The sequence below is a fragment of the Nylanderia fulva genome, unplaced genomic scaffold (assembly GCF_048542155.1).
Source record: "Nylanderia fulva isolate GAGA-0341 unplaced genomic scaffold, ASM4854215v1 Scaffold9, whole genome shotgun sequence".
NCBI classification, from domain to species: domain Eukaryota; kingdom Metazoa; phylum Arthropoda; class Insecta; order Hymenoptera; family Formicidae; genus Nylanderia; species Nylanderia fulva.
Genome location: NW_028191026.1, coordinates 4,337,759 through 4,354,755, shown reverse-complemented (window position 1 = coordinate 4,354,755; position 16,997 = coordinate 4,337,759). Strand labels below are relative to the sequence as shown.

The 16,997-nt window shown below is 34.3% G+C and overlaps 1 protein-coding gene across 4 annotated transcripts in view; it reads left to right on the top strand.

The window, feature by feature from the left end:
- Nucleotides 1-16,997, top strand: part of LOC114929945 (uncharacterized) — a 133,813-nt gene that overhangs the window by 6,952 nt on the left and 109,864 nt on the right. For 2 of the 4 annotated variants that reach the window (XM_029301663.2, XM_085489618.1), the window contains exon 2: nucleotides 278-1,416. In XM_029301663.2, the coding sequence (XP_029157496.2) occupies nucleotides 1,388-1,416 (29 nt within the window). In that variant the 5' untranslated portion in view covers nucleotides 278-1,387. Of the gene's footprint in view, nucleotides 1-277; nucleotides 1,417-6,693; nucleotides 6,713-15,910; nucleotides 16,311-16,997 lie in introns of those variants that run through there. The other 2 variants (XM_085489622.1, XM_085489623.1) reach the window with 2 other exon arrangements.

Genomic DNA, 16,997 nt, shown 5'->3' with positions numbered 1-16,997 from the left:
TCCACCCATTATCTCACAAATGAGGTAGAACGACGACGCGCGCATTACGAGCTCGTCAACGAATGCAAATGCGTCAAAGCATTTACGTAACGTGTAACGCATTTGACGTAACGCGCGGCGCGCAATCTTTCTTACTTGTCCTGCCCATTAACGTGTGTTACGTGGACATGTTTTATAGCATAATACTCTTTTCTTTTTTCTCTCCCTTTCTCAACGCTCACACCGACAATTGTCACTCTCACTCATTCACTCACTCTTTATTGTTATCGTTTTCCAGGATCAACCTCAGCTTATCAAGCTCACGACCTACCTGACGTGATAAACCATTGAACTTGGTGGACTTGAAAAAAAAAAGGAAACTACGGAAGGATCAACAGGAAGATTCTTCTACGTGACGGACCAAGAAACTTTGTCGACTAGATCCAGAGAAGCTTTCGTCGCGCAGGAAGAGCTTGAAGCTATAAAAAACGACTCCGCGAAAACTTTTCTAGGAGAGAGAAAGCATCGAAAAAACGTCGGAAATAGTCCGATGAAAGGAAGAGAATAATCGAGGGAGGCCAGGCTCTCTTCGGGGAAGAGACACTCCCATCTCGCTCGTGCTACGGACCCACCCTGACGACGTGTACACGTCTCGATAGAGAGATCACGTCCATCGTCGATCACGCCATCGCTCTCTCTTGAGCTGAGGCCGCTCGAAATTTCTGCCGTGATCTCGCAGCCGATTCGTGCAAGGCTACGTTTCTCGTCTCTGCACCTGCCCGTCTGCTGTATCCTTCGGACTGGAAGAAAGAAAGAGAGAGAAGAGAAAAAAACGAGACGGCGTGGTCGGCAGTGGTACGGGCTATATCGAATGTCGTCGAGCTCGGGAAGAAGACGGTTGAGAACCATCGGTGGAAGGATGATGCAGCTTCCGACTCATCACCGGATGTCACCGTTGAGCTCTGTCGGCTAATCGGCAATTAATCGCGAGAACGATATCCACTCGTCCGTATACAACCTCGCAGCTCCGAGGTACTTCTCAAGACACTTTTGGGACACGAGGGTTTGTTTGTGCGCTTACAAAGTAAGGTGCGAACCTCGCTTTTTTTCTCTTAACGTTGGCCTTTTTTTTTTATTATAATTTTTTTATTTTCATCGCGACGAGAGGTGTTGATTTCTGTGATACGCGTTGACCGCGAGTGATGGTCAACAATCTCGTCGCTCAGTGGTGACATCGACAGTGGTGTTGGTGGTGAAAAGTTCTGTTGGTGCACGAGGGTAGTGGTGTCAACGCTAGAAGAAAACGAGAGAGGGAACATCTCTCGCGTGCAAGCGTGACTCTCAATTCATTACCACGGATCTCCCTCGGCAATTCGACGCCGCGCCCACCCTCGATGAGAGGAGGCACATGTCCATTGCTGCCGCTGAAAATGCAGGGTGAGTCTCTCACGAATTTCACTATTTGTCTTACAATTAGTTACAATTTTATCATTCGCCGTGCGAACTTTCACGGCGCCCGACAAGATTCAATCGGACAGTGTATTAATTATTGACCGATAATATAATCGATAAAAACGACATAGAAATCCTGTAGGTATACTAAAAGTAAAAATTTCGTTTTTTAAAATTTTTAATATTTTATTCATTTAAGAATAAAAACGTAAAAAGGATTTTATAATCAATTTTTATCTCATTGCGCGAGATTTGATTAATAATATATTTGTACATTTAATTATATTAAAAAATACCATAATAATTCGATATTAGTTGATTGCTTTATTTATGATGGAATTATTTTATAGTTATTTATGGATGGAAATACCTATTTTTTCATACTTCTCGACGATTTTTATCCCGATTTACACCGCTAATGTACATAGATTAGATTGCTAGAAATTTCTCTCATGAATTTTAAATTAAAGAACACGGACAAAACCCTACTTTAGTTATTCAAATGTGTGTGTTGACGTATAATTCTCTCTGTTTATTATAAATGTTACCTAATTCTCGAATCGATCTACGGTCAAGCTCAACGATTGAGCCAAGAACGGCGCACGCGCTGCAATTCTGGAAATTAAAAGGCGATAGTGTGACGTCATTGGCATCTCTGACGTAGTTTCAGCACGGTATTAAACCCACCGACCGGTGACCCGGTCAGGACATTACCCCAAATAACTAAAAACATCCTAATAATTTGCTAACTAAGATCGCGATGTGAACAATGAACGTCTGTCTATAAGGGGAACTTATAAATGCCAATCTTCAATCTTCTCTTCTCGACGATTTTTATCCCGATTTACGCCGTTTGACATTTCGCGAAACGATAGGAATATCGATACCCCAATTTTCGATAGCTTACATCTTAAATCGGATTCTTGAATAACGGAGCGAAAACGTGTTTTCGTACGTGAAACATTTGAAGATTTGACGTAAAAAGACTGCAAGTGTATATTTACATTTTTTTATTTAAGAAGAATTTATGTATCAGAAATATTAAAAATAGAAATAAAAACTGCAATGAAATTATATTCTTTCATGGAAAAAAAGCTTTCATAGCTGTTTCTATCGTACAAATTTAATTATCGTGCCTAAATTTCGACTATGGTAACTAATATTTTTTTATAGTTATAGTTTAAGAATTTTATTTAAAAAATATTAGCTACCATACACGCACAAAGAGAATTTTATCTTAAAATAAAAATCATATATAATCTTAGGACAATATGATATATTGGAAGAATTTTATAAGTTTCTTTGATTAATAATTACCACAATAAAAAATATTAATATGTAGTAAAATTAATCGAATTTATTTTATTTTTTATTGTAGTAGATATTAATATTTTTATTGTGGTAAAAATATATTAATCAGAGAAATTCTTTCATATTGTCGCACGAGTATCATGATTTTCAGGGTAAATTCTAAGGAAAAAAATCTGTGTAGCTAAAATTTTAATGTGATAACTAAATTTTATATGTAATATAAGGATAGCAAAAATTTAGCTATTGTAGCTAATTTTTTTCTGTGCTACATTATCCGAATTTTTAAAATTTATTTTTAAAGAAATTATAAAGCACAGAGAATATCTCGAAATTCGCGAATCACGTGACAGGGACACCCTGCATGTTCCTTCTTAAAAGAAGAAAGATTTTTAGGACACTGTATATATACCGGGCTAATATGTCACTAATACCAAACTATCGTATACTTTACTCTTCCGATACTTTCACTTTCGACATCATCCAGATATACAAGGTGTCCCGACTTGTCACGATTCCACAATTGTATTTGACTGGCCGTTATATTTAAGTTTGAGGAGAGAAAAAGATAGTAAAATCCTTTGTGCGAGGCCTCATCTCCTGGCCTGGTTTGCTCCTTTTTTGGGGGGATGAGAATAAGAGTTAGGGAAGAAGGGTACCTGTCTTGCATCCTCCCTGGGCATCTTCCACGCAATTTCCACATCCGAACCCTTCCTTCTCCTTCCTCTCAGGTGCCTCTTCAGGTCTGTTTATATATATCTGGGAGAGATATATATACCCTCCCTCTTGTATCCTGTGCGATGACGGAGCCCCTCCTTCGTAGACGTTTAAGTATCCGTTGCCGCCGCTATCAAGCGACCGCCAACTATTCTTTTGCATCTCTCCGGCCCTTCTTCTATCGCTAATAACAACCGGGATCGGAATTCTTTCGCGGATAACAGGGAGGGAAAAATAACAGCGAAATTATGATAGATTTGTACGATAGATATAATGTAAAACGTATACACGAAAAGTATAATTGGATTTATCACACACATTTATTTATTTATATTTATATTTTATTTTATTTTTTGTCACGTTTCAATTCCGACTTGTGCAATTCTGCGTTCACTTTAACATATTTTATGGTTTATTAATATTTTACATATATGTATACATATAATATTTATATTAATATATGTATTATATATATTATAATTTTTTTTAATTAGATTAATTTATAGTAATAATTTAAAGAGAAGAATGTCAATTATATTTTTTAGAAGTTCTCTCAAGTAAAAAATTTTGTACAAGCTTATAATAAGACTTACATAGAGCTGACAATGAGATATAATGTAAAACGTATACGCGGAAATTAATTGGATTTATCATTTATATATATTGCACTTTTTATTGTTATTTATTTATATCTTTATCTGTATATTTTGTCACGTTTGAATTCCGACTTGTGCAATTCTGTATCCACTTTAACAGATTTTATACTTTAATGACAATATATGTCGCGCACGAATAAAACAGACGCATCACTGCTTTTATAAAGACTAATTATCGGAGGGCCTCATCGAACGATGATGGCGACTTCCTCGCGATCCACTCAGGAGTCGCTGATATTCTAGAATTGGGCATTACACGACGATCGCGGCGTACGCGAAGACCGAGAACTCGACAACCTACGCCCTGCACGTCTAGAACGAGACTGACTCGCACGCCACGTGTCGCGGCCGTTGAGGGAGACTGATCCTAAATATATAAATGTATATTATTTATTTATTTTTAAAAATCTTCATAATGCAATTTAATCAAGTAGCGTCGTCCGCTGACCATCGCATCAGAACATCAAGAAGCATCTGTCCGGTCTGTCGTTCAACGCAGCTCTTATATACAGATTGGCGGACCCTACGGCGCACCAATCACGAGGCTCCATACGAACGGAGCCTCGTGATTGGTGCGCCGTAGGGTGCGCCAATCTGTATATAAGAGCTGCGTTGAACGACAGACCGGACAGATGCTTCTTGATGTTCTGATGCGATGGTCAGCGGACGACGCTACTTGATTAAATTGCATTATGAAGATTTTTCAAAATAAATAGATAATATACGTTTATATATATATCTATTACATTATTTCAAAATGTATTTGAGTTTTTTATTTTATTACTTATTCGTATATAATTATATGATTATGTGCGAATAACTAATGGAATAAGAATAGATAATGAAATAAAAATAGATAATATAGATAAATAATAAAATAAGAATAGATAATATACATTTAATTATATACATATAGCTATTATATTATTTCAAAACGTATTTGAGTTTCTTATTTTATTATTTATTCGTATATAATCATATGATTATATAGATTTTTAAAAATATATAGCTAAAATACATTTAATTATACATACAGTTACTTTATTATTTCAAAATATACACACATGAATTTTTGAGTTTCTTATTTCGTTATTTATTCGTATATAATTATATGATTATATACGAATAAATAATTAATATGAAACTCAAATACGTTTTGACATAATATAATAGCTATATGTATATTATCTATTCTTATTTATCTATTCATTATTTATTCGTACATAATCATATAATTATATACGAATAATTAATGGAATAAAAAATTCAAATACATTTTGAAATAATACAATAGCTATATGTATAAATGTGTATATTATCTATTTATTTTTCAAAAATCTTCATAATACAATTTAATCAAGCAGCGTCCTCCGCCGACCGTCACATCAGAACATCAAGAAGCATCTGTCCGGTCTATCGTTTAACGCAGCTCTTATATACAGATTGGCGCACCCTACGGCGCACCAATCACGAGACTCCATACGTACGGAGCCTCGTGATTGGCTATTGGGATCAGTCCCTCGCGACGCGTAGCGTGCGAGTCAGTCTCGTTCTGGACGTGCAGAGTGTAGGTCGTCGGTCGTCGAGTTCTCGGTATACGTCGCGATCGTCGTGCCCAATTCTGGAATATCGGCGACTTCTCAGTGCGTCGCGGGGAAGTCGCCATCATCGTTCGATGAGGCCCTCCGATAATTCCTTGAAAAAAGCAGTGATGCGTCGGTTTTATTCGTGCGCGAACAAGCTCCCGCGATTTTCGTCTGATTTCGTATGCGAATATTGCAAATAAACGGGAGTGCAAGTCCGGGAGTGTCGCGTTTGGACCCGAATAATCTTCCAGAAGAACATCTGGGCGTCGACGGGGACCCCTTACTGTCGCTTGAGATACCATTTTTCGACTACATTTCGATTATATTTTGACGTATACAGTGGTTCTCGGGTAGCGTTTCGGCATTATCCGCTCGACGAGGAGCTTCGGGAGTGCTTCAGCATCTCCAGGCGTGCTCGAGTATTGGAAAAAGTGTCCGCGAATTTTTCGAAATCGGCGATTCAAATTGTAGGGGAGTTGGCGGCGGTCGTTGCTTGAGATATTTTGGTACCGAGACTATCCGCGTAACCGTCAATGGCGCGCAAGAGTGTCTCTCCGCCGTGACACTTTCCGCTCACTTCGCGAAGCACGTGATGACGCGGCGCGCCGGGAGATGTCGCGAATTGTTCTAAGGGCATTTCGATGCGTACATGTGATTAATATTCTGATCGCGATAATATAATTGTTATGAACGTAAATGTGGGATCCTCGGACACTCGGAATCGAAAAAGTATTTTTGGAACAGATTTTATTCGCGAATGTGATCGAGCGGGATCGAAAGTGCCGAATGCCATCGCGAGTGATCTTACTTTTTTTTTCGTATCGTCCGTTTATTTCGAAGTGCATTGCACTGTATGTAGTGAAGTGATAAATAATTATTGCAAATATAAAATAGAAAAAGCAATGCAGTGATTAGTGTGTGTGCCAAACTATATGGGATTATAGCAGAGTAGCTGTGGAACATTAAAGCCGGATATATTAAAACAGAGAGGTTAGATAATTGACTCAACGCAATGTGAGTTTATTTTTTGTTTGTTACATTGTTTGGAAAATAATAAAAAATTATATTGCGTTTATACATATTTGTATTTAGAAATAAAAAAAAAATTATAAAATTAATAATGAATTTAAGAAAATATTAATAAAAGTTTATTGAATCAATACATATTAATTTACAAATTTAACGCTTATTTTATGATAAATGATGAAAAGTTAAATTAATTTTAGCAACTGACAACAAATTAATTTTGTTCATTATTTTCCGAACAGTCAAGTTTACATATCACTTGATTAAATTTTGCCTATAACTAAAATTTAATTAATTTGTCTTTTTTCACGTCTCTGTCGAATTTATACAATACATTTATATATAACTATTTATTTAAAGAGCGAATGGAAATAAGTGTTTTAAATTTAACTTAACAATATTTATGCTACCGGTGCACTTGATGTGGCTATTAAAATGTTCTGTGTCTCTCTCTCTCTCTCTCTCTCTAATTGTATATCATACCTCTTATTGAGCTTTCTAAAATAATTTATTGATGCAGATGACACGTAATCAAAATAAAATTTGAAATATAAGATGTCTGTACATCTTGTTGCTATAAGAATATTTAAATTAGAAAATACTATTCGTTATTTTATAATCCGAATTAAATTTTTAAAATTATTTATACATTATAAAATAGAAAAATTATTTATTCTATTTAAAAATTATGAAATAACAGAAATAAAAATTTTCAGAGATAATTTTATATTTAAAATATATTGTTGTAATACTCTGAAAAAAGAGGAGTGAGAGAGAGGTATCTATACAGTTTTCTTCGACTAATTATCTACGTAATAGTCGTAATGTAACATTTCTGTCATTCCTATTTGCAACATTTTATTTTTATATTTGTTCGAGACACCGTGTAGGCGTCGAGAAAGAAATGTTCGTTCTCAGTATAGCAGATAAAGAGAATTGACGTTTGAATTTTTCGACACTCGTTAGAGTCGTTGCTCGAATGTGCGTTATTAAAAATTAAAATTTAATCTATATTTACAGAATAAATTATGTATCACAAATTCGAGAGAAATTGAAAAAAGGCAAATTAAAGAAGCTTTGAATTTGATCTCTATTTTTTACAATCGCGATTGTCTTGCAATTGCAAATTAAACTTTCATTATGAAATATCTAATTTGAATACAATATTGTATAGTAACACTTTTGAATAAACATAATTAAGCTGAATACATACTATGTAAAAAAATCTTTATAATTATTTAAATGCTCAAATGCAGAGTACTAACTTTTTTTTATTTTCTGGGAGGGAATTACTACAGTGACTTCTCTTTTTTTTTTAATTAATTAATTAGAAAAAATAAAACTAATCTGAGGAAAAATAATACTAATATTAGGAAAAATAAAACTAATATTAAAAATAAAACTAATATTAGGAAAAATAATACAAATATTAGGAAAAATGTATTTTTGGCAAATTCTAAAGTAAGAAAACTGAGAAATGGCGCACTTTTGTTCTAGTAATTTAAAGAAAAGAATGTCAATTATATTTTTTAGACGTTCTCTCAAGTAAAAAATTTTGTATAAGCTTATCATAAGAAAGAATTACACAGAGCTGAGATTTTATTGATTCGAACATTTTTTTTAGATTAAAATTAAACATAAAATAGTCTCACGAACTTTCATAATTCCGTCCGATATCTCGTGTTCTCGTGTGTTTGCATTTTTCGCCAGTAAAATCTGTCTCGCAATCATTTTGCGCGTTATAGAAGCACATCGACCGATAATTCGAGCGCTTATGGCGTCTCGTTACCACTCGTGTATAAGTGTAAGCAACACTCTCCGCCTACTTAACACTCGATCGTCATAATAGATTTCGTGTTCCGTTGGCGGTGTGTTAAATTTTATCGATAAACTTCTTGCCGCGAGAGATATTCCCGCGGATAGAACGTTTCTCGCGAGCGCAAAATATCGCGTAACGACGAGGGAATGTGAACGTTATACTCGCGGAAAACGATAAGAGACTTGCGCAACGATGCGCTCTTTTCAACGCAGTTGCATATTTCATTGCAATATGCAAAACGGACTGAATGAGAACTGTGGAACTATATTATATTTGACAAGGGGAGAAAAAGAAACCATACGTATTTTTTTGTAATTTTAGAAATATGTCTCTGACATTTAAAAAAAATTGAGAAGAAGAGATCTGTTTCTGGTGAGAGACCCTACGTAAAGACTTAAAACTCGAGCCGATGACGTGACATTCTAATTCGTCGCAACCTGATAGTAAGGTTTCAGATATTTGCGACTGCGTCGATCGATGTCGTTTTAAGCATGGAGGAAAATTAGTATGTGACGAGTAAAATATATGTCATTCGTTAAATGTCATAAATATCTTGTTAGAGAAAAACAAAGAGAAAGAGATTCAATAAGAATACTTTGTTGCAACTATTTATACACGAACAATAATTTAAAAAATTTGTATGCTTGCTTTTCAGAACACTTTCCAAGATTTAATATAAGTTTCAAATACATTTTTCTTTATTTATAATTTTCTTCAAATGAATATCTCGATTTTTAATATTTTAATATTCGATCAATTTTTACACTCAGCCAAACAAATTTTTATTTATTCGAATGAGATATCGAAAATTACAGGTTAGCGTTAAATGGCACTTAAAAACATTCGTTTTAGTTATTAAATATTTTTTTGCAAATGTCAAAATTTGCACTCACGTTCCCACAATCTATCGCATCTGCAAACATGCAGGGTGATTTATTTTATTCTTAACAGGCAAATATTTGTAAATCACGGGGTTTAAAAAAATTGTTTATATAAATCGATTCTTGCAATAAATATTAATATCGATATAAAAAGTTATAAAAGTGGGATGACCAAAAATGAATAATTTATACGAGATATTTTATATTTTAATTCGACAAAATTTTACATAAACTGAAATATATGTCTCGTATAATATTTATTTTTCGACGATCTTCACTGCTTTTATACACAAAATAATGAGAAGCATCAAGATAAAGACATGAAGAAAGCATAGTAATTTCTGCACAAAGAGAATTTTTTCTTATAGAATTCACCCTGAAAAATAATATAATATTAATTATATAATATTAAAAATATTAATATGTACATAGTAAATTTTATCATGTACAAAGTAAAATTAATCGAACATAGTTTATATCTTATTATGGTAGATTAATATTTTTTATTCCTATTAATCAGAGAAACTTATAAAATTCTTCCAATACTATATTGTCCCACGATTACCATAATTTTCAGAGTAAATTCTATAAGAGAAAATTCTCTCTGTGCATGTCTATATAAATTTCAGTCTATGTAATATAGAGACAATTATTTAGTTACGATGGCTAATTTTTTTCCGTAAACGATCTGTCAAGCCTAAGAATGTTCAAGAGTTAAACAAATTAAATAAAGAGAAAAATCATATATAAAGGACATTTAATATACACTGAAAAAAAAATTAGTAAACTCGACTAAACCTTTCAACTAAATATTATTTTGCTCATTGAACGTATATAAACTTATTTAAATTAAATATAACATTAAAATATATATTTGACTTAAATACTAATATATGTTCAATTACCAAAATAGTGATTTAGTTGAAAGGTTTAGTGAAGTTAACAAATTTTTTCTCAGTGTACACTATATCGATGAAATAAACATGTTTCGACTGTAATATCTAATGGACCTCGACCGAATTCGATATTATCGATAAAGAACATCGTTATTATCTATTGCCCGCTATTCGCGGCTGCAAGTAGCACACAAAGCTGCATACGCAATGCGTCACCGTCGACGTGCGTGCGAGCCACATGTAACAAAATAGAAACTTAGCCGCGTAACTGACTCCGCCGTCAGCAACAACGTGATAGTATCTTTGCGAATACTAAATAGCCTAATATGAGGAAACAAGGTATACACGTGCTGAAAAAAAAAATCCGCATCATCATATCAACATTCGCGTCCAACTCGAATTTATTACGCCTCATCTTTCGCGAGACGAAATTAATTACTCGCGAAATTTCCACGAATATCATTTCTATATATATATATATATATAATATTCAGAAATCATCATCCTTTTTTTCCGCTCTCCATTGTTGTCTCGGCGCATATAGGATCGGTCAGCGCCGCTCGAAAAGCACAGCACAGAACCGTCAGAGGCGGAGATGCGAAATATACGGGATGAGAAATCGGTCCGATGTTTGCCGAATAGCGAGTAGAGAGAACGTGCCGGGAGTCACGTGGTCGACGGCGACGAGCGTTGTCGAGGCTGGCCGAGCGCGCCGAGAGAGTCTCGCCAAGTCGGGATATAGATCCTCTTTTCTCTCCTTTCTCCTCTTCTCGCCTCTGATGTTGCCAGGCCTCCTCCCTCGTCATCGTCAAAGCCGGCCGGCCGGCCGGTCTGTCGGTCGGTTGGCTCGCAATTGTGTGCACGCGTTCCATAACGCATCCTGTGCGGGAAAAATAGACGTCGCCTTGGCTCTCTTTTTTTCTTACCTTACCCTTAAAGTTGTCGTGACCGCATTTTTTTCCTCCTCGCATCTGCGAAGACGCGCCCTCGTCGCGGAAGAGCCCGCGATCTCTCGACGGACGTCGCGATATTGTTTCGACGGGACAAAGACGACGAGAGAGAGAGATGCTACGGCGACCATAATTATCGGTTATTGATTTTCGTTAATGCGCACGACCGTCGAGCGGAGGTACAGAAAGGGAGAGACGTGACGTAAACTAGGATATCGGCGGGAAGTAGAATTCTCTATGTCGAGAGGATGTCATATGTGTCTGACGTTTGTTGCTATTGTCATTGGGATTGGTACACTGAAAAAAATGACTAAATTAATACATATTTAGTTCGATACTACCAAATGAATCATTTATTTGTTTTGAAAAGGATTTTCTTGTATCAAATAAAGATTTTTCATATCAAATCAATATTATTAGTTTCGAGTAAAATGATTTATTTGGCAGTATTGAAATAAATAAATTTTTTTTCGGTGTAGTCAGGGTGTTTAGCGGTCAGGGAAATCTGAAAAACCGGGTGTTGTCAGGGAAAATCAGGAAATTTTACTATTTGTTTGGATTTTCTCATATTATTCTACATTCGTCTCAATAATTTGAAATTTTTTATTAAATAAATATAAACTATTCCTTGACTCCCAGCACGTTAATTTTCTGTGTCAAAATGTGTCATAATGTACTCGATAGAGATATTTCAATCTATATTTTTCATTATTTAAAATGATTAAAAATAGTTTTCCTAAAATAGTATGTAAAGATACAAGTGCAGAGTTTCTTTCGAGAAAAATATCAATATTGATGAAACTTTCATAGAAAATCTCAATCCAAATAAACTGCGAGCTTAATTTCGCGATTATCTGTTATTCCTACTGACTAAACGACACTATCTTGAGTTTGCGCGCACATGATAACAAACGATAAGAGGCGGTACGAAGCGGTTAATATATCGAGTAGCATATGAGATAATTCGATGTGTTCGCGGCTCATTAAATATTACTACGATGATTGCTTTGTAAATTTAATACGAATCTTACACTATCGTTTGCAAACGATTATATAATGATTTCTTTTGTCTTTCTCAAAGAAATTTTTTTGCTTATTTAACAGGCGGCTTTATATTTTTGATTATAATATAGCAAAGAAATTATTATTTAATATCCTAATAAATTAGAATTTTTTTAAAAAAGCATAGAAATATATATTTATCTGAAAAATAATTCAGAATCCGCGCAAAAAGGTTTCTTACGTAAAATTGAAGAAAGCGATACATTTACCAGATATAAAAAAAATTTTTTTATAAATCCGTAGACCTTCTCGAGCAGAGAAAAAAAAAGAACGCGACTCGACCCTATTCTGGATTAAGATAATAGTCCATTAATAATATCCACGCGTCGGGCATCTTCGATAATCGTGACGCGATTACGGATGCAGAGTCAGATCGCGAGATATGTTAATTCGACGGAGATACTCGTATTTAGAGATACCTCGGGCTTATACAGTCCTTTTATCAGTCCGCTCTCTCTCGAGAGGGATAGAATTACGGTGCGCCGCGAAATTGCGATACCGAATACCTCGCGTCGATTCGCACGATTCGAGGAAAGATTCCGGTCCGTCCGTTTCTCGTCGGCCGCCCGAACTGTCTGCGAACACACACGGTAGAACAAAGAAGGAGATATTACATCATCATCGTCATCGAATGACGCGGACAAGACAGGGAGACACAGTTCGGCCGCTAATCTCGAAGATAGGAAAGAGAGGATAAAATTTGACGGGAGCGCCTTTGTGTTTTAATCCCGCGCCGACGATCGATTTTTTTTTCCTTCTCGTGTGTATCTTGTTCTCGGCCACCGTCTTCAAGATCCACCCGCGGATAGAAAGGAAAACAAAGGAGGAGGGTTTGTCGAATCGAAAGAGATTGAGAAAGTCTCTTTTTTATCATTCTTTTTATCGCGAATTTTACTTTGTTTTTTTAGATAAATATCTTGCGCAATTTTTTTATTTTTTTTCTTTGTTCATATCTTTCGAAGACACGCGGTCTCCATGATTTCAAAATTATATCGCTTAATATTAATAAAATTATCTCATTTGACAGAGATAAAAAAACATTCCTTATTTTTGTTTTTGTTACACTGAAATAAAAATTTATTGAATTTGGCTTGATTCTTTAAATAAATATTTATTAATTAAATCATTTTTTTCAGTGTAATAACTTGGAAATAAAAATTTTTACGTTACAACAATATAGCAAAAATTAGGTACCATCTATTTCTATAAATTTTTCTCCAACATTTGTATATATTAACATACACAGTGTCTCTTGCATCATTATGTATCATGTTAGATTCAAAGACGAGAGGTTCGAAAAGAGACATTAATCATTCAACGAAGATAAAACGTGTCATGGTTAATGTTTGTACGCAATACATAGGTTCTTTTTATTGTTGGTAAAAGTTTAAGAGAAATCTTTCTCGCTTTTTAATCGAGTATCGAATTAAAAATATAAGATTTATTAATTACAATTTTTATAAAGACAACAATTTTTGAATAAATTAAAATAAGAGTTATATTAAAAATATAGAAAAAATTAGAGAAATGAAAAAAAATAATGCACATATTTTTTAGATTACTTTTAAATGATTTAAATGATTTTTTTAATATTTAATATTAAAATTTTCAAAAAATATATATACATATAAAAGAAAAGAAGGAAGGGTATAGTAATAATAATTTGCATATAATTAGGAAGGATAAATTTAATAATATATAAAATAAATAACGTGGAACGAATGGATAAAACGAACCGCCGCGGTAAAGTCGAACCGCATATAAGAGCATGATTCGCCTCGTATCTGTATGTACATATAAGCTCGCTCGGCAGAAGCAGAAGGTCGAGGGTCAAAGTAGTCGGATGGTGTGAAACGACAATGGCAATAAGAGAAACGGTTTTTCCAAACGCCGAAGAATAACGACTGGCGATTACAATCGCTCTGCGCGCACAAATCGTTTTATTCTCCCTTTTCTACCCTCCTCCTTTGATGTTTCATTACGCGTTTACAAAATCAAAGAGAGAGAATATGCTCTGCTTCTTCTCTGTTATGCCTCGTTATTTAACGTAAACTTTATATAGACGCGAAAATATGCAATTTATTTCTTTTTAATAATTATAATTTATAATTATGATAATTCAATTTTTTAATATAATTTTAGTTCAATTATAATTATAATTTAATTTTTTTGTATCTATTGTGAATACACACGTTTTTGACAGTTTGGTCTGAAGAAAAATTTTTCTCTTTTTCTGAAAAAAATTAATAAATAGTGGCTGTAGTTATGATATATTGTTATTAATCATGTGTACATATTTTTAAATAATTTTATTATGACGTATTGTGCGTACCTGTGCACGAAATCTGAATTAGACTTTTCTGAATCATTTTGCTTTTCTTCATCATGCTTGCCTAGTCGTTATTGCGCATCAGTCGTCTTCTTTGATTTTATCAGCCATTGATTATCACTTTCTTTGTCACTGTCAAGATATAATCAAGCCAGATCAAAGATATATGCCTGTTGTCATTAACTTTTAATCGCATGCTTCATATCTATATGTATACATACATATTTAAAAATTGGACGAGAGACAGAGAGAGAAGAGAATTTTATTTAATCTCATTTTAATAATCTTAATTTTTTTGTGACGTATTACAATATATCAATATAAATCATTACTTTTTTTCGAGACATTTCACGTTCATAGATGCTGATTAAATATTTTAAAAAATGTTGAAAAAATATGATATCCGGCTCTCGAAAGTTTGTCAAGGAAAAACTCGAACGAGATGAAAATTCGTGACAAAAATGTCGAGATATCATAATCTAATCTCTGTAGAAGAATTTAGCGAATTTTGTTGCGAGGGAAGTTGACAGAACGATGGAATTCGCAATTGGAGATGCCCGTCACGGAGATGGAACTTCCGAGCCAGATAAGCAAATTCGCTACGGATTAACCTTTTTTTTTCTTTCTTTTCGAGATTACTCGCTGGCTATTATTCACTCCGACTTTCGCGATTTCCTTTACGGTTGTAACGTTTCGGTCAGCCGAGCGTTCCAAGATGCTACATGAAATATTTGTCTCTTTATATTTTTCTTATCTAATCTGGTCTTAATCTATCGGCGGCGGAGATCTCTAAAAATAATGCGAGACATTTATAGTGCGACTCGCTTATAGAAATTCGCGGTATTCTTACAGCATGACATCATTCTCGGCAGAAATGCTGCACTTTCTTCAAGTGCAGTTCGCGTTAATTTTTGTTAATATAAGTATATATATCATTCATTACAATATCATCTTATTTTATATAAAATTTTAATATTGTCAGATTTTTCATGATTTTTTTTTTATAAATAAGAAGTGTGCATAGTTTACGAAAACTACACATTATAACGAACACATTGAAAAAAATTTATTAGCTTGACTAACGTTTCAACTAAATATTATTTTGTTAATTGATTTATATTGATTTTTTTCTGTGCACAATTAACAGATATAGAAGGGGAATAAAAATTTTAATTAATCTATTTTTGAATATTAAAATTTCTAACAAACATCTAGTTTGAAGGCATACTTTCTAATGTGTTTACAGTTGTATCGATATTTAATTAGTGATGTAAAATAAAATGTATCGCGCCTCTTCGGCTATTATTAGCCAATCATCTCGATAACTCGCGATAAGGGTACCTATCGATATTTTCGAGATCGATATCGACAATCGAAAAAGTCTCCGCGTTTACCATTTTATCGTCGTGCCGTTGTGTCGAAGGTATGCAAAAGTTTTGCGGTATAAACGCGTCGGTTCTCTCTCTTTCCGGTTCGGAAAACTCAAATCCCGCCGAGGGCAGCGCCGAGAGCGCGCGCTCGCGTGCGCGCACACGTGCACACGTTTATGTGTGCGTGTGACACGGAATTGCGACGTTGCCGCAGCATCTCAGGGAGGCAGGCTCACACTCAAGGGCAGTTCACACCGTGTCACTGTTACCTGAACACAGGTAATCACATTAATCTCGCCGAGTGCAGTCCCGGCGTGCGCTATCCAGTCGGATTTATATATATATATATATATGTGTGTGTGTTTGTGTGTGTGTGTGTGTAGCTTATTCGGAGAATGGCGGAGGATATATGTATTTTCGCGCAAAAGTGGGATACAGCGCAGCTTCGCGCAAAACGAAGCCCGTATATATACAGGGTGTCCGGGTCTACCACGATCGCCTATCTGTCACGTTATTTTTTTGTACTCAATATTTTACGGGATATGTCATATCAATTGCAATTTAAATGTATTTTGGCACATATAGTATAATATGTAATAAAAAACCATACTGTTTTATGGTATGGTTCAGTTTGTATATTAAAATGAATGTAACTATTTCCGAAATATTGATTCGTTGCAGGAGCAATTTTTTGTTAAGCTTTGTCTTTTGCTTGAGAAAAATCAAATTTTTATTTAGATACACAGGGTGTATTTTAGGAGTTATATCCCTTGCTGAGGAGTTATATTTTTCTAAAGAGGGAGGTAAAAATTAAGTTTCAATTTTTTTCCTTAAATTTCAGACAAATTAAAAAAATAAAACCGAAAATATCCATCAAGTTTTATTTTTTTAATTTGTCTGAAATTTGAGAAAAAAATATAAACTTATTTTGTGTAACTCCTCAGGGAGAAATATAAAATATCTGTT